The sequence below is a fragment of the Aptenodytes patagonicus genome, chromosome 5 (genome assembly GCF_965638725.1).
Source record: "Aptenodytes patagonicus chromosome 5, bAptPat1.pri.cur, whole genome shotgun sequence".
Taxonomy (NCBI): Eukaryota; Metazoa; Chordata; class Aves; order Sphenisciformes; family Spheniscidae; genus Aptenodytes; species Aptenodytes patagonicus.
Window position 1 is genome coordinate 37,640,287 of NC_134953.1, and position 18,958 is coordinate 37,659,244.

At 37.4% G+C, this 18,958-nt stretch overlaps 1 protein-coding gene across 3 annotated transcripts; it reads right to left on the reverse strand.

Moving 5' to 3' along the window:
* Nucleotides 1-1,226: 1,226 nt before the first annotated feature.
* SLC25A16 (solute carrier family 25 member 16) lies at nucleotides 1,227-18,554 on the reverse strand. Of its 3 annotated transcripts, XR_012995458.1 has the most exons (10): nucleotides 18,461-18,554; nucleotides 17,345-17,437; nucleotides 14,931-15,064; nucleotides 13,166-13,229; nucleotides 7,183-7,304; nucleotides 6,580-6,646; nucleotides 5,618-5,780; nucleotides 4,665-4,733; nucleotides 2,611-2,824; nucleotides 1,227-1,738 (listed from the first exon to the last, which is right to left on the reverse strand). XR_012995458.1 is itself a non-coding variant. In XM_076339391.1 (9 exons), exons 1-9 carry the CDS (start codon nucleotides 18,552-18,554, stop codon nucleotides 2,668-2,670), a joined length of 963 nt encoding a protein of 320 aa, XP_076195506.1. In that variant the 3' UTR covers nucleotides 1,227-2,667. The 3 variants fall into 3 exon arrangements, 2 of the variants coding, with proteins under 2 accessions (XP_076195506.1, XP_076195507.1); XM_076339391.1 differs by having other exon boundaries at nucleotides 1,227-2,824; XM_076339392.1 differs by lacking the exon at nucleotides 17,345-17,437 and having other exon boundaries at nucleotides 1,227-2,824; nucleotides 18,461-18,529.
* Between the last annotated feature and the right edge of the window lie 404 nt (nucleotides 18,555-18,958).

Consider the following 18,958-nt stretch of genomic DNA (forward strand, 5'->3'; position numbering starts at 1 on the left):
AAATAGGTGGGTTTAACAGAGTTTAAAAGTATTATCCAAGGCTACATAACCAGTTCTTCACAAAAATAATTACTTCACTGGATAGAACTATTAGTTATGAGATTATGATGATACAAATTTTTAGGAAATAAAGACAAACACAGATATTCAGGCCCCTTCCATTTGCTGAAAAAGTAAACAGAAAAAAACAATTAGAAAGTATGTGATTAAGGCATAGAAATGAGCTTGGCTGGAGCCTGTACTTTTTACTGGCTAAAATAAGATGTTGCTTGTTCAGTGCACTGAAAGTACTGAAGAGACAGACAAGAAAAAAACCAAGGGAATAAATCCCTCAGTAGTTCAAAATGAAAATAAACCCAGTTTTCATAGGGCTGTCACTAGAGAACGGAAGAGGATTTACAATTAAGTCCCATGTTTCCATTGTGGTAGTCAGATATTCTAAATAAATTCTATGTTCTAACTCAATAAGAAATACCTGAATAAGCTTTCCAGAAAGAGTTAGAAATAGCTACTAGAAAAAAATTAGAAACTCCAGCCTCTTCCCATCTAGCCCCTGGACAAAAGTATTTTTCTTTCACTGACCTTGCTCAAAAGTATTAAAATACTTCCAAATATAAAATTATTCATAAATTTTAAAATTTATTTTGAAAAACTGATCCTGAAAATACAGCACAGTTTCATCCAGTAGGTCTATTTTTCACATTCAATATCCTACTCAATTATTTACAGGACACTTTTTACTTCTCTCTTTCTCTCAAGAGTGAATATGCTGAATTCTGCTTTATTCTGCATAAGAACTGTTTAACTTTTCATGACACAGCTCAAACCTATTTGAGTTCCTCAAATGTATCGCTTTTAGAAATATTAAGATGTGAAACTCTGAATTTAAACATCCTTAACAGTATTAACATGGCAAAGAACTGGCACATGAGAAGATGCTTATTTACTCACAGAGTAAAACAATGCAGGAGAGAAAAATGGCACATCTCTTTTTTTTAATACAGTGGATTTAGCTCTATTGCAAGGACTTTAAAAGATAAAAATTCACTGTGATATTGGTTAGTTTTCCTTTAAGTGAAACTAAAGATCAGGTGAAAACTCGTATTTGTTGTCTCTTAATTAAGAATGACAATGTTATGCAGATTTACCTACAAGGGCAAACATACAGATAATTCCAGAAACATGCATTCTTTCTGGCTGCAACACGTACAAATCACACGAAGACATTAGTTCAAAATTTTTAATAAAATAAATCAAATACATCTCATTCTCGTCTGCAGCTACATTGTTAAATATCAAAGAAATACATACTTTTAAGAAACTGGGGAAAAAAAAAAGAGCCACAAAAGTTGGTATTGAATATATAACTCAAAATTTGGTTTGTCAAATTTGACAAAATTAAGCAAATCAATCTCACCATCCGCCACTTAACGTAACCATTACCAATTATTAAAAGACACTGCTAAAATATTTACAATAAATAAATAACTTACATCACTTAAAGTAAATGCTTTACAGTTTCCTGAATCAAGTGAGTAAAATCAAGAGTACCAATGCAAATCATGTATAAACAAGTCTGGAAAATAATTCCCTCTACAAAAGGAATTGTAGGAGGAGGAAAACATGTAATAGTCTATTGCATACCATACTTTAGAGACAGTACATATACACATCTACAGACTCCAATACAGTCTTCATTTTCTTTTCTTGCACAAGAGGTTCAATGTGGTCCATATGCCTAAATAAGTAAATGCAGCAGCATGCAGTCTTGTTTGTCACCATGTTTTAAGGTAGTGACAAACCTGTTTACACAAGCTAGTACTGGATAGTACATAAAATACCCAGCCTTCAATAAACTGAATCGAGAACATTTCAGCTCCAGAAAAGGTACAGAAATGCCTTGTAAGATTAGGCCCATGCTAACTGCCTTAAGAAAACCTTTTCTAGCACTTGTCACTGTAAAAGTTCCCCCCTGGTTTTATTTGTGTAGATACACCATTTTTTAGAATAGCATGTATGCCAAGAAACTGGCTTCCAAATTGCAAGATTTCTAATAATGTTAAATAGATCTTGTCTTTTTTTACTGAAATGGTTGAAGAGACTCATATGTACCAATCTGAAGATATATGCATTGTTCTTTCATACAGAAAACTTGTACAAAAAAAGAATGAAAAGATGCTTAAGTTGTGGTCTGCTGAGTTCAGCTTCTACAGAGCAGGCAAGTATCTGAATATGAAAATCACTGCATTCTGTTCATATCAGTTTATTCAATTTAATTTTTAAAGAACAGATGTCTAACTACTAGCTTAAAAAGCAATATAACCATGTGTGTAACTCTTGGAATGGTGATAAAGCTAAAGAACTAACAGCTTGAAACCCATATAAAATGTGGGTGTGATTTTAAAACTGCGTAATTCTTAACATGAATCTAATGACACCTAGAAGATCAAGTGCAAAAAAATGTTTATAGCTAACTAATGTTTATTATGATCTGTCTCCTGGTTTCACTCCAGGAAATTAACCACATTTTGGCAAATAAAAACGTCAGACAACAGCAGTTCCACAGTAACAGATAGCTTTTTTTTTTTAAACTTCAAGTAATTTACTCACCAATATAATCTGAGGACTGATAGTGTAGTTTTACAGGAAAGTCTTCTAAAAAAAAAATTAGTTGAGGTGCAAGAATTGTTTCATAAGTTCATATGTGGTGAAAGCCACAGCCTGGGAAGGAATACAACGAATATAATTTAGAGATAAGCCACGGTATAATCCTCTTCGTATTCCATGTTGTTGATACACATATTTCAGTGTCTGCACCATTGTACTGAAAAAATAAGAACTCAAATCATTATTGGATACACATATTCAATAGTCAAAATCACTTTCTTTAAATACAAGACATTTGTTTTACTTGGTTCTTAAGAGATCTACAGAGAAAAACCCATGGGACTCCATACAGTGAAGCATTATAGTCTTTTTAGGACTGAGAAGACAGTCCGAGCTTCTGCAAGAAATTTGGGCACAAGGGCTGGGAATTGGGAAGAGGACAGTGCAATCCCATCTAAAGAAGTTTCAGTCTGAAAACACCTGCCCTAGAAGACATATTAAGACATTTTACACCAGAATGGCTATGCATATTCCATTGCCTATCTGGCAGGAAGGAGTTGAGAAGCATCAATTCTTCTTACAAAAGTAATACAGAGTAACAGAAACATAATTTGCCCAATGTAGCACACACTTCTTGCATTAAAGATCAGTATTTAGGCTTGTATCCCATTCTCTTTCTCAGAGCACTCAATCATACTACCCATCCTTCTAAAGCTCTGCATATAAAATTTATGTTTAGCTCTGTATTCTACATCTTGTATGTGTGTAGCGTCCTCCACCATGACAAAGACCTAGTATTTTCTCTCAAACGAGAAATGCTAGAATTTATGTTACGTATATAATATTTGACCTCCTTAAAAGCAGAATTTGCAGTGCATATGCAAGGAGAACAATTTTCCTCACATACTTATATTGAAATGGAGCAAATGGACATTAAATGCAAAACAATGTAAAAATCTGTAAGGTGCTCAATATTTCCAAGCTATTAAAGACACTGCTCTTTGAGAACATCTTCCATATGCCTCAAAGCTTCAAGATCTCCTACTTGTTTTATCCTCTCATCCTCTAAAGACATAGATGTCTACTCTCCGTCAAGGCACAGCTCTCTCCAAACACCGTCACAACAATATTGTTAAATTGGGAAGCCTGATGTCTGTAAAAGTAGTTCTCACAAATGCAGAAAGTAAAACCCCAAGAACAATTAACGCATTTTTATTTTAAAAGTATCTGGAGTGGAAAATAGCCAAGCAAAAAAAAAAAACGTTAAGGCTGCTAAGAAAAACAAAACAGCAACTTTCACAGTAAAGCAACATCTAGGTTGTTTATAAAAGGTCACTAAGACAGAGTACTGTTAGTAAGATCCAATTCACCACACAGGTGGTTCATGGTGGTTCACACTGAATCACGCTGGATTCAGACATACACAATTCCACAAGATTGAAAGTAACCAAGATAAAACTGTCCTGGAATTTAATTTGGTTGAGGCAATTGGAAATTCAGAAAGTTTTTCAAGATGAGAGCTGATTTAATACTATGATTTTAACGATATTACGGTACTTCCACTTCTACTGGAGGAACCCCAACTACATGTGGGGTGTGGGACATTACCGTAAATGCAAGAAAGGTCAAATAAAACAGTATTATGCAAAATCATCTTATGAAACAGGTTCTGCACCATTAAAAAACACTTTGAAACATTTCATTTCAGTAGAAGCATGCAGTCTCTCTCTTAGGGATACTGCTGATATTAAAGAAAGACATCGCAAGTTGAATTAAAATACAAAAAAAAGGTTACCAATACAAATACAGTATTACTAACAAAAGTGCCACTGTGATTTCAGGTTTTTTTTTTTAACCCCAGAGTGATAATGGCAGCTTTTGTCTGTGTGGAAACTTATTCATTAAGAGAATGAAGAAATCAACAACATAGTAGTTGGGGGCGGGGGGGGTGGGGGGTGTGTGTGTGTGTGTTTGGTTTTTTTAAACTTTAAAACTAAGAATTTAACTCTGCTCAGACATAAGAATTCAGTTACTACGGATGAAAACAAAATACTTACAGGCACTTTTCAGAGTCTGGGAGAACCGCTCCTAACTGCATTCGCCTACGAGTTACATCAAGGGGATATCTACAGAGGAGATATTTGAACAGCAGTTCAACCAGATGTGTGATGACTATATGAATATTGTTTAAAAAAGAATACAAAGAAGTCCATATGCAACCTCCAAGTTCCCTTTTCAGTGAGTCAGGAATCCGGCTCAGATTCTCAACACAGCTGAAAGTTCTCCAAAAAGGGAGACTTCCCCTATACAACCAAAACCAGCAAATCAGCTGGTTATATATTCCATTTGGCACGAGTAAGGAAGACACATGAAGATCAGATGAGAGTATAAAACAGTCTGTAAAATGCTGGAGGGAGAAGACACCTGAATCAAAAATAAAATTAACAGTTTAAGGATTAATAGAAAATGACATTTGTAATGCAGTGATTTAGTGAAAAATTGATGCCATGTAAGTCCACTAAATTAATTTAGTTTATGGACAAAATAAAATATGACAAGGACAGCATGAGAATCAAGAAAGCAGGCAAAGAAATAAAAAAAAATTAATGCCAAATACAGTATCTAAGACTTGTGGGTTGGTTTTGTTTGTTTTTTAAAATTCTATAGCTTCACAGGTTACATTGTTTTGAAAATAAATTGGAATAATAAAATTCTGCAAATTATGTTCATGGTCAAAATTTCATAGCTTATCAAACAAGATTCCAACTGATTTTAGGCGATTTGTCTGAATTTGTTTAATTGACTCAATGCATATATATCTTTAAAGACCCTGAAGATTAAATATATTTAGTAAATGAAACAATAGGAAATAACTGAATTCCAGTGTCTGATTAACCTGATTTAAAAACCTTACTAATAACCAGACTTACATAAAATCATATTCTCAGATAAAAGTTTCTTTAGAATAAACAGCTATATAGAAAAAAAAACAATCAATACTCAAACTTACGATATCGTCTGAGCTATTGCTCCAGCTATGCCACCACACAGCAGATTTACATGTGTTTTCAAAACTAAGACATCGGGATTATCTAATGAAGGCCGTCCAAGCAAGTTAGGTGCTTGAGCAAGTCCAATGCTCTTTAAGGTACCAAAGGTAAAAAATGAAAAACCTAAAAGGAAATTTAATTTTATGTACTTTCATAAAAAAGCAAACCATTTGTCAATGCATCATCATCATAAACAAAAAGCTGCAATTACAAAATGAAACTATTTTCCAATTCTTTTAGAAGTTTTTCTTAAGCAGAAAGAAATAGACAAATAATATTTTGAACTTCTACAGTAACTTCTGTCCAAATGAATTAGTGTTTATAATTAACATTAAAAGAATGCTTTAAATAAGCTAGACTGTGGGTTTTAAATTACTGGATTGCTGTTAAGATTAACTCCTAAGATCTTTTTAACTGAAGAACTTCTCTCATCTTTTAAATATGACTGTAGTTTAGCTGGGCAGTTCTGATGTTCCTCCATCCCACGTCACCCACTGCTTTAGCTTGTGTAAGTATCTACATAAAAGTCACCAGGAGATGGAGCCAATACAGAGGCTCTAAGTCTCCATCTAGAGCACTTTGCTCTCTCATGGATCTACCTGTTTGAGAGAAATATCCTACATGCTTTCTTGAGGGAAAATTGGGAAGCAGAAAAGAACCACTGCTTTACCTCTCTCCCTCTCAACTCCAAGTTTCAGAAAAGCTAGGCTTTGCCTATTGAAGATGCTTTAACACACATTGATCAATTCTAGATTAAGACTGAAGAGTTACAAATGCTTCTACTGGCCTCCCCTCTCCGTTCAGTAAAAAACAGAATCCTTGATTTTATAGGAAGCTAATTAACTAGGTGTGCAAATGTATTATGTAAATTTAGTAGCACACACAACTGCTGAAGGACTGCCACGTTCTGTTTTTAACTTACCCGCATATGGCGCCATTCCTACAACAGTTGGCATCAGCCCTCTGTAGAACCCACTAAAACCACCTTCCTTTGAAAGAAAATACAAGTACATTTGTGGCAAGAAATACAACAAATGTCTCAGCAAGTTATATGACTATTCATACAGATTCACATGACAGCAATCTGACTAGCATCATCTAGCACCAAGGAGCTAACATCAAGTTCCATTTCTTATGCCTGAAGAATTGAGGGGACAACTGCCTGGCTCCATAGGAGATAAAGAAGTGAAAACGAAGGAGAAAAATCTACATCCAACATCATAATCTAGGAGACATTTCTGCATTACATATATCCCTCCTCCCCAAATTTTTTGTATCATTACTACTTGTTCTTGAAAAGCAACTTCTCTCTGCTGTTTTTGACCTCCCACTTACATGAGTCTTAGCTACATCTTAGCAGCCTAAGTAGAAGGAAGCATCCAGATAATTTCTTACATCAAAAAATTCAATGTGCACGCAATGAAGTCATGTTATTTTCCACCAAGCCACTATTTTCAATGCAGTGCAACATTTTTTAAAGAGCATATTTTGCTTTGACAGGACTGAAGATTAAAAGAAAAAATACCTTTGTGTAAATCATCTTGAATGCATGGATAATTCCCATGTACTTGTGTTCCCCTTTTACTTGGAACGCCAGACGAACTCTAACCATATCAAGAGGGTAAGTACAAATCACTGCTGTAATACCTTTATTAAAAACAAAAACAAAACAAGCAAACAAAACTCACCTACACCTTATCTGATTCTAGGATTATTTTGAAAATCAGAATTTCCTTTTGTGGCAGTGAATAGAATAGCATATACAAATTATTTTGCTAAAGAAACACTTAAAGTCACTTATAATCAGCAAATAGGAACACTAACTTCAGCAACACACAAAGGATTTATGTTTATACTTGGTGTTCACTGAAGCTGCACACCTAAGCCTTGATTTTCCAAAGATTTATGGGCCTAACTGTATTCACATGGGCAACCTTATTTACGTCCATGGCTCATAAGCATCAGGCTAGTCAAGTGCATCAGCTTTACTGGATTGCAACCATGAAACCTAATCCTACCATACCTTAAAAAAAAAAAAAATCAAACCACCAAATTTACATGTTTAATTTCAAAAAGGTTGCCTCAGAATTTGATGTGATTACTGGATATAGATACATGTATCTATCTACTGCCTCTGAAAATACTAAATATAGTCTAATGACATTTAAAATAAAGTCAGGATCGTACTGATGAAGAGTACTTAACTGCATTGCATTACTGCATTTTAAAAGTTCATGTTACACCAGCACTTCTGTTTTAAAACTCTGACCAAAAAAGCTATTTCTAGACTTTAGATGCCAAAAAAAATTAAATCTTAGGATTCATCCAGTTATTAACTGCTTCAAAACTGATTAGATGCTGATCAACTTGTAATTTTGGAAACAGAACTCCAGTACAGACAACAACAACTCTAACAGTTACCTGAATAACAAATTCTTTCCTACTGCTAGTTTTTGAGGTAAACCACTCAATTGCTGACAAATTATTTGGAGGGAATAGTTAAAACTGTTTACTAAAAACAGAGGTCATTTTCTGGTGCTATACCACCGTCACTAAGAAAAAAAATACTGGGAAAAGGAGAAAAAGCAAGCAAAAACCTTTGTGACTGGTATTGTTTTCTAGCAGCTGCTCTGATTTAGCTAAACATCACCCTTAAAAATTAGTCTTGCAGAAGATAAGCACACTTTTTATGCTGGCAGGAAATTGCCACTTCCTCTGAAGTTTTAATAGTCTCTTAATGATATCTCTTTTTGTAGGTGTATCATTTCCCCTTCTTTCACAAGGTCAAGAGAAAACCACAACGGGGGGGGGGGGGGGAGGCGGGGAGGGAACCAAACCAACAACAAATCCCAAGCACAACACAACTCCAGCAAACAAGCTCTTCATAACTTTTATCTGGAGAGAAAAAAAAAGAAATCAGCTTTAGTAAGCTGAATGATCTGACAGAAGATATCAGGATTAGATGGGGAGGAAAAAAAAAAAAAATGAACACCATTATTGAGCTATCCAAAAAGCTGACACTGGTCAACTGTCAATTGAGAGTAAAGTTTGTGGCCTTCTGGAGTATCCTACCAGTAATATATTTTAGAAGACAAAAACACCTCTTTCAGAGATTTTGGACGATTCCTCTGAATAAAAAGCAGACATCTGCAGTTGATTTTTGATGTTGTCTCACCCATAGGGTTCAAAAGTTGGAAGCTGCAAAACACCAAAGCAACTTTAGGACTGTTTCCACTGACCTACATTATTAAATGCAATCCCTCAGACTACAGCCTTTTCCTAATGGATTGCCTGAGATGTCCTGAAATATTGTAAAATGGATGAATTCAAGCAGTTTAAAAAAAATAAAGAGGGGGGAAAAAAAAGCTTTTACAGAGCTTAAGAGTTCACAGGAAAGTCATCCCACTTCGGAGAACAGACAACTTTATCCCCCTTCTCTTTCCAGTCATGCACTGATACATATCCAGAAATATTCTCTGAATGAAGCCTAGCAAACAGACCAATGAAGAGCTTGGTGAATGCACTAACTAGCGAACACAGTCCAAAAAGAGTACAATTGAAAAAAAAAAATTCAGATGGAACTGAAAGAAACCATATGTAGTAAGGATTTAAATAGGATTTTTTTTTTTTTTTTTACTTCTTAAAATCCTCTAGCCATGAATTCTGAAAAAAAATGGATTTCTAACATCAGCCACAAAATATGCTTTCTTGAAGCAACTGGGAGAGACATATTACTGCTTACTGTTCATATAAGCAAAATGTACACACAAGGGATCAAGATTTCCTTTGGGGCTCAGAAGAAACACTATCCTTTCTGGGAGGAATGGCGGCCAGCTTTGGGACACAAAGTCATTATGGTGAAGTCTACAAAATTACCAATCTCCTCTCTACTCCCTAAATATTATGAGTTACCAGAAGTCAGACCACAGCATCTTAAGGCTGATTCCTTGTCTTGAGGAAGCAAAGTCTATCCCAAATAATGAGAGTTGAGCCAAAAATCTCTCCCATGGTTGGTTCAACAGGACAGAATTGGAAGTATCTCAACAGTTAGGAGAGACATACTGCAATTCCCAGCGTCTGATCTGAAATAATCATGATAGGTAGCTCCTCCCTCCTTTAAGGAACGACTTCTTCAAAAACAGCAGACTTTCACTGCAAATGCTGACTCAGAAGTCAGGGGAGTCAGGGAAAGACCATTCTTCACTTACCATATTGTCCTCAAGCACCTTTGACCAATCTTGGGGACAAGATACTGGGTTACACAGATGTTTACTGAGACTTAGTGTCAATGAAGGACAACAGGAATTAGACTGTCCTTGATTTGCTTCCCAGGCTTTGGGAGTTAACAATGAGATTAGCTATATAGGGATTTATCTCTGTCTCCCAATTTCCCTACTATTCCTCCATTCTTAGTAATTTTCTTTCTTTGAAAATAAAAATAAAAAAACATCTGGAGCAAGAAAAAAACCCAAGTGAAATACATTTACAAGGATCAGGTACTGCAAACATATCTGATACACAAGTTTTTATGATTTCTGTACCACGCTCTTTGTACTTTATCAATAACTACGTAGATCAAATTAAGTACTACCAGATTCAGAGGTATACAGTTCAAAAAGTGGTAAGCACAAGTCACAGCCTTGAACTGCAGAAGATATTCTCCTTAACTAGTACAAAGATCTTCTGAACAAAACAAAGCTTCAGGAACTATACATACAGAGAAATAGCTGATGACAAAGAATATTTATCAGACAGGTTAAAGAACTGCCTAATTTACAAGTCCTAGTATTTCTAGACCTCCAATACATAATTGTTTCTTTCTGAATTGCACCTGAAGAAATAAACAGCACAGATTCTTTTAAAATGCTGACTCAAATAGGTAACTTGTTAATTTCATACTATTTAAAAATGAGACAGTCAGTATCCTCCTAGATCCGTACTATTTTCCAATTGCTTTTACTAAAAGTAAGAAGATAAAAACAAAAACATGCTTTCTGTATTAGTTTCATGGTACTTGAGTTTATTCTAGATAACATCTAGTCTTTTTTGGCTTTTTTATTTTTAAGTTAATCAAGTCCAGGGGAGGAAACACACATTTCTGTGTTTTACTTCAGGATTTTCAATTAGAAAACTAAAACAAGATTTAGATTTGCAAAATCATCCTGTGATACAGGGGTTATTTGATCATTTTGTTTCCTAAACCCCACTAACCTCTATGATTTCTGTAGCTTCTCCCCAGCTCTGTCTTTCCTTAAAAGAAGTTATATACCATTTATCTGTTAATGAGGTGTTACAGCTAAAATTTGAATCACACAAGACTCAGGAAATTCAGAGTTAAAGTTTCCACAGTAACTTTAACTTGGCCTCCTTAAATATATGCATTACAATAGGTTTTTCTTTTCTCTCACTCCACTACCCCCATCCTCATTGCCTTGTTTTTCCCTGTGGATATGCTTTTGATCCTGTTTATCAGTTACAGAAGATACTGAAATGTTTCCCCCCCTCTTTGAAGCCGATTCAGGTCTGTTGACTGCTGGTAATGTTGGAAACACTGACATAAGCAAGATTTAAGTATCAGTAGCTACACAGAAGTGAAAGCAGACAGCTATGTAGCTAGATGGTGTAGAGGGGACAAAAAGGAAAGGGAAACAAGGGTTATCCATTTTCAACTGCATAATATCGGGTTCCAGGAAACTGTGAAGACCCCTCTCCACCAACACTGGGGTGGAACACACCGTCTCCGTTAGTCATTTAAACTTGGAAGGAACAGAATAATATTCCTTATTGGAGCCAGCAAGAGACTAAGCCACAGGAGTTAAAGCAAAAAATATTACTAGTTGCTTTTAAAAGTCTTTTCTTATTTTGTTTGCAAATCTAGAGAACTTCTGTATCAGATTTCAAACTCTACACTCTTCTTCTTAGTGCCTCCTTCCTCCTCTATATCTTCTTGGCATACTCAATATAAACCCTCCCCTCTTGTTTATCTAATGAATATCCCAAAAAGCAGTTAATGCCACCTAGTAAACAAATAGTAAGACACTCACATGTGATACTGTTACTGTGCCTGACTGCTATATTCATTTTACTGCACACCTAAGTCTAGCACATCTACTCAGTTTTGGGGTGCTCAATACCAGACTATTGAGTATACTGTACTTAAATGCACACACAAAGCATTTCATTTATCATGGTTTCCAGATAGTACTGTATATTAATTTTATTTCTGTTACTCTAACCACACAAAACAGATTTAACCAGTAAGGTGCTTAAAACAATGCCAGATGCTATTAATTTATCTACACAAAGAATTCCAGCGTGCCCAACACTGACAGAGTTAAGCTAATTATTCAATGTTTTCACAGTGCCTCACAAGTCAGGTTCCAGGTGTCTGACAAGGCTCCTGAAAAAGCTAATAATAAGCTGGGGGGGGGGATAAAATTAAAGTGTTCTTTAGTACAGTTAAAGCCGGGGGGGAAGAAAGAAAAAAAGGAAAGAAAAAAAAAAATCTATGTATTTCTTCCACTTCTTTCAGTGAGAAAGCCAGCCAAGTTCTGAAACATATCTTGCCAAATGGGTTTTGCTAGTTTTTAGGATCTTTGAATTGTTTCATTTCATTCTGTTTCCTTTTGCTCTGATGGCATGCAGAGCCAAAATATTTTCATGAGGTCTTCCTAGTTTAACTAAAGGTAGTATTAACAAACCCCAGGATTTTTATTCCAAAAGAAGCTAAATAGTAATACCCATGTCATAACTATTTAAGGACTGTCCCTAGACAGTATTAAGCCTGTTTTACAAAGTAAAAGCACATGAAGAACCACCTCAATTAAAAATCAGTCTACTATTACTTACCTTTCCCTGTTTTTTCTTAGCTACTTTTGGCTGAATGACTAGCAAGAGGAAAATAGAAATGTATAATATATACATATATGTGTGTATATATATACACACACATACTATATACTGGCAGTTTACAAATGGGTTTTTCTACTGCTATTGCAATAATTGATAAATGGTGTTCTTAATGTTCATACATATGAACTAAGGAGTACCATGACAATTCTGCATTGGATGTTGAAAAGCATAGACATTTCTGGCAAATCCAAAGAATCCACCCATTTAAAGAGCTGCATTTCTCTCTATTTCTCTGGGCTTATATTCAACCTAGTAGCAATGGCAGACAGGCTGATGAGCCAATTCTACTAAAACCTGCATCTTTATACTTCATCTTGATGACACTGGATTTTTCATATTTTTAAAGCCATAACAAACACTATAAAAACTGTGCTTTACAACATAGCACAGAATTCAATGCTTGAACAAATATATTTTAAATACTCTTAGACAAACAGTTTTCAATTAGGCAACTATTTGTTACATTAACCATTTACTAGTATTTTTGCTTAAACAAATTTGCAACGGTTTGACCTGAAAACACATCAAATCATCCTCTAAACAAATATTAACTTTTCAGCAAAAGGGATGTCTGAAATCCAAGTACAAAACTATACCTGCCATGGATCCAGCCATTAATCGATGCACATGCCCTGAAATCCCAAGTTGCTTCTTTATTACCTGTAAAATACGGAACATTTACAATAGTTGTATATCAGAAAATACAGGGAAGTACATCACACAGTTTATTAGTACATTAATGCAAACTCTGTAGCTGTCTCCGAGAAGTTTACAACACTACAAATTCAAACCAGATCACTTAATTACTGTCAGAGGAATTTCTGAACATTGCTGCCATTACCAATTTCTTATTAAAACCGTTAAAGTGCTAAAATTCTACTAACAAGGCAGAATGATTAGTTGAAAGTATTTGTACTGTTTACTTCAGAAACTAGATTGTTTATTTAGTTATCTTTAATGTGTGTCAAACAAGGCAAACTGAATACTATCCTTGTTGCATGATAGAGAGCAAAGGACACTGAGCAAAGTTGAAAAGTGACACATTTGAGAAGAGTAAATTTTTCTTCCATGCACAGCATGTGAAACACACTCCTATAAAGATATTTCTAACTGGATTTAAAAAAAAAAAAAGAAAAAGAAAAAAAAGGAGAAGAGAGAAATCGGACAAGCATTTGAGAGCAAGAACTTCCTAAGTTACATTACGTCCTGGAAGGAAGTTAGAAATTAGTTTCCAGGCTTTTATCAAATAACTGAGACTATTTAAGAAGCAGTTTCTGCTATAAAGAAGATCATTTCATATCTTCCTTCTTTAAGAATTGTGGAGTTTTTCCTTTTACATATTCCTGCAAAACATTTTGAATGTTTGTTGTCAATTAATAGATAAAAGAAACTGCTATGATGCTAAGTCATTTCTTGAAATTTGCAGATTCATAAATCATTTCATTATAAAGCACAGCATGCAGTCTTTTATTCAACACAACATAAAACAAGCATAAATCAACAGCATTTATGATTACACCACAAAAAAAAGAACATATGAACCTCACTATGGTTACTTCTTTGTATCAACCTTCTGAAATTTGTGCTTTAGGGAAGGGAATCACAATTTCTATCTCACTGTCTTCAGTAAAGATCATGCAATTTACTTCACTGGGTACTAAATCTGACCTTTCAAACACTGAATTCCTCATTGCTAACAGTAAAATGGTATTTTTCACCACATATAAGCAATGTTTAAAAACATGTTCATGCTAACACCTGACCTCCAAAAGATGTTGCAGGGATTTATTACACATTTATTATGAAAGAGTAAATGCACAAGAGCAGAAAAGAATCCACAAATCTTCTGGGACCCTGAAATGAGCATTTTCTCTTCCAGGTCATTTTTATCTAGAGCCTGACATAGTCATTAGTCAGGTCAAATATAACAGTCATATCCAGACAGACTTTGAAGTCTAAGTTATTCCATCCATCAAGTACTAAGAATCCCAACACAATATAATAAAAAGGTTCCATTTTACATTTTGTTCCTACATTATTCACAAAGGGCTACATTATAGCAATACAAATAGCAGACTTTAGATTACCTTTTTCTTTCTTAAAAAAAAAATATTATTCTCAACAATAAGAAGGTACAAAAATCGGTGGGAATTTTTTTTTCCTTAAGCAACACTGCAAAAAATGTCACTGTTGCCCTGACATTTTTAATGGGTAGATTCAGATAAAATTAAGCAACCTTAGAAAAGACATGCAGCTAATTAATAAGATACAAAATTTTCAGTGTTAGTTTCGATCACTTAAAGAATCCGTATTCATTGTAGGCAGAAAAAAAGAAAAGGAAAACAAAATAAATTCAACTACCTTTTTATATTGGTCAAATGCCATAAATTGAATTGCACCATAGGGAAAGATTCTAATCATCATTGCCCCGTTTCCTTTATACAGCCCAAGGTAACCTTCCTTTTTGGGGACAGCACACAACGTAGAAAACACTCCTGTCAGCAATACAAAAAGAGGTATTTAACAATTACATGGGGGGAGGAAAAAAAAAAAAAAAATCACACAAATGTTACTGACAATAAGAAAGTATGCATAGAACTAAGGCCGGATCATGTTGCTCATGTAACCATAGAGAGTGAAAAATCCACTTTCAATGTCCAAACACTGCCAGAAGGAGGAGGTTTAAGGTTAAGTTTTATCAGCTTTCTAACCTCCCAGACTCAGTGGACCTTTTTCTGAATTCATGCGTTCAGGCCCCATGACTTGCCTGGGCTGCAAGCAATCCTATCGCAGATGATACTATCCACCCAGAGAAGCCAATACTAGCAACAGAAGGAAGGAAACTGGTTGACTTGCAATTCAGTCAATTCAAAATAAATAAATAAATAAATACTTAAAAATCTAAAACCATGGGAAAACAATCTAATATTGCTACATGCTAAGTTACAGATTAAATGCCGTCACTGAGGAAATGAAGTAAACAAGTTTAAGACTCATTACTTACAACTTAAACATCTCACACTTCCTGTCCCAGAGTTGTTGCAACAAGAAGCAATCCTATTCCCTTTTAATAGGTGGGAAATAATGCAAGATCACACAAAGTTTGGGCAAAACCTACAGTTTTATTACAAACGTATTATTAGTTACGCACAATTGCTATCAAACTGACTTTTTAATTTTTTTTTGTGAAGGAATAAACTGTAACAGTTAAACAGTTTTCATTCATATGCAATACTTAATAATATAAAAGAGCTGAACATGAAAAAGGGTTACACATTTATTCTACTTTCAGGCAGAAAAAAGGAGTAGTTGACAAACTTTCATTTGAAGTTTAAATAAAACAAGCATTAATTAGTTTCTGGGGTTCTAAGAATACAATATTAAATGTATTGTCACGCTTATTACATGCCTCTGAAAATACTTATGCCGTGATTAGAATTTCTCTCTACCCTGCAATGATGAGTTACTGTTCTTATTTCTTGAAACATATGCTCTGAGATCCATGTGGCACGAACTCCACAGAGCAAGGGCAGTAAAAACATTTAGTGAAGACTTCGATGAACTAATCCATCGTGTCTCTGCACTTACAGGTATCCCATCCACATAATTTTCTTTTTTGCCTACGTGTAACAAGGACATGCGCTCAAGTCAGACACATTTCTAATAATCGGCATCATATATTCTTCCCTATTTAGGGTGTTAGATAAGATTTTACTTGCCAATTATGGCACAGTACAAAGGAAACAGACAATAAGGATTTAAAATATCAGCCAAACCAGTTATTTCAGCCTTCGATTCTAGACTGCAGGTTTGAGTGCGTACTTATGTGACTGTGTTACCAAAATGCCACATTACTTGTGTTTCCCTTTTTGGTACAGTGAAGTGAATCTATAGCCCTTGAACTTTCTTTCAAGATTTATTTTTCCAGCCTTTAAAAAAAAATTATCTTTAGTCTCTAAGTTAAAAATTCCAAAGTTCCATTACATGCAAACTTAACCAACTCAAAATTATTGTTTTTTTCTTGACAACTGTAACACACTTGCATTTCGGAATGTAAGTTATGATGTATTTCAAGAACATATGACATAAAATACCTCAAATACTATGCACAAGAGGGCACGGTTACAGCCCCATAGAGAACAGTTCTGAACATGCTGACAACTGTGAGTTTATTCTCCCATCATGATGCAACACAGATGCCGAATACGGATCACCTGCACCTTATGCCAAGCACAAATCCACTTCCATCTTCAATTCTTATCAGCCACACTGCTGTCTGCGAGCGGAAGTGCACGTGAGTCTTGCAGGATTCAGCGGTCACTGTCTTGTGACCACCAGCCCCCGTGAGGGCTACCAAGCTCTGAAAAGCACCAATTCCCACAGCCCCCGGAAACCGGCAATCACTGTAGGAGACTGCAGCAGTTAGCAGCAGTGACGGTTTTCACATAAACGATCCAAGCTTCGAACCTGTGATTACCAACCTCCTGCGGGATTCAGTAAGAGGAAGATCAAGCCTAGCTCTTATGCGTCTTATTGAGGATTATTCCGACATCTCAATCTCCAACACATCTACCAATACCGCAACTTACTCGCACAGGGCTTTGTTTTTCTTTTTAAACGCTAACAAAACATGGCACAGAGACTGACCAGACAGATACAACCTTCTGTCTGATTAGCGCCTTTTTTTATCAGCCACATCATTGAATAAATCAACATACCCAAACCATACACATTGCATTTAAAACCAAAAATTATACACACAGCAGCCATCTTACCTAGATGTTTGTAATGGTGGTTATGAGCTTGCAGCAAAATCTTTACTCGATCCAGTGGTGCAGTAGTTGTTTTGGCACAACATCCTGCAACACCTTTCCAAGAGGGGAAAAAGAAAGGTGACGGGATGCAAAACTTCTTTACATCAGCAGATAAATAAGGGATTTTTCTAATGTATTTTTAAATGGAATAGGGGAGGAGAAACTCAGGAACTGGAAAAAGCCCCAATGACAAGTAAACAGCCTCTATTAGAAGTATGTTACAAAACCCTTAAAGCCTTAGTGAAATGTATAAGCTACTTTCCCTGATTACAAAAACCCAGGCCACCCTCTCTCTCAGCTGCTGAAGTCACAGCAGAAGCTTTCAGAGAAAGTTACTCAAGAGTCTTCCACCCTGCTTCCTCCTTCTGCGGAAACAGACGTAGTTGCTCTCCCCAAAGGAGTGGGCTACGTGTCCGCCGCGTACCCTGTGCTACTTCAGAGTGAGATCCAACAGCGAGTGCAGCCTGACGCGAAAACTAAACAAACGAAACATCTTCCTGCCCCCTTGCAAACCAGACAGCTGGGACAACACCCTGTAAGAAGAATAAACAGGCTTTTTCCCCAAGAGGTTAATAACATGGCGTTGTGTTTGCCAGGCTGCCCCCCTTCACACCACCTTAATCTTCACAATAGCCGCCGCAACTGTTTCGGGACACGGATAACCCTCCCTTCCCCGAGTACCCTAACGAGGGTTTGGGCTCTTTGAACATTATTCACTGGCGCCTACGCGGGGCTCTTCGCTGGTTCTGACACACGTGCGAGTCACTTGCGTGTACCGAGTCACCTGCGTTAGCACATCAGCGGAATAAAGGGGGGAAAAAGGAAAAGAGAGCCCACTGCTTCCCCAGGTGACGATACCCTCAGCGGCAGTTTTGGCGGGGATATTGACACGAAAGTGACCTCCACCTGCCCGGCCGGGCCGCCGGGAGGGCGCCTCGCACGAGCCGAGCCCGGCCCGGCTCGGCTCCCCTGCTCTCCCCCGGCAAAGCCCAGCCTCCCGCCCCTGGCAGCCCGCGGGAGGCCCGCAGAGACCGGGCACCGCACGCCGCCGGGCAGGGGCCCGCCCGGGGCACCCACCTCCGGCGATGAAGGACCGCAGCCAGTAGAAGTCACGGCGCGCCGCGCCCGGGGGCAGCGCGGCGCCGGGCCCCGCCGCCGCCGGGGAAGCCATGGGGCAGGGCTGGACGCGGGACGCGGGCGGCGGCTCCCTCAGGCGGCGAGCGGGCGGCGCGGGCAGCGCATGGTGCCGCGCGGCGCCCCCGCCGCGGCGCAGGGGCGGAGCTCGGGGCGGCCCCCGCCGTCACTGCGATCCGGGCCGCGCCGAGCCACGGCCGGGGCCGCCGGGCCGCGCCGCGGCGCCTGCAGATCGCGTCAGAGGCGGCGGTTGCGGGGCGGCCCGCCCCTCCGCCGCCTCCCCTCGGGCGGCGGCAGCCCGAGGAGGTCGCGGATTGCTCGGGTAGGGCCCGAGTTAACCCGCCCGGAGCCGCTGCAGGGGCCGGTTCTCACCGTTCACTTGGCCAGAGTAGACCGACCCGTACGATGCAATGGAGAGGATGGCTGAGCAGGGAGCCGGCT

What these genes read in the sequence shown, in the direction of transcription:
- SLC25A16 (XM_076339391.1), bottom strand. Translation starts at nt 18,554, where the DNA reads ATGGCTTCCCCGGCGGCGGCGGGGCCCGGCGCCGCGCTGCCCCCGGGC. An exon ending in CCACCATTACAAACATCTAG is followed by an intron (nt 15,065 to 17,344) that starts GTAAGATGGCTG and finishes TATTGCTGACAG; the next exon opens with GAGTGTTTTCTACGTTGTGT. An exon ending in CATTTGACCAATATAAAAAG is followed by an intron (nt 13,230 to 14,930) that starts GTAGTTGAATTT and finishes CGTATTTTACAG; the next exon opens with GTAATAAAGAAGCAACTTGG.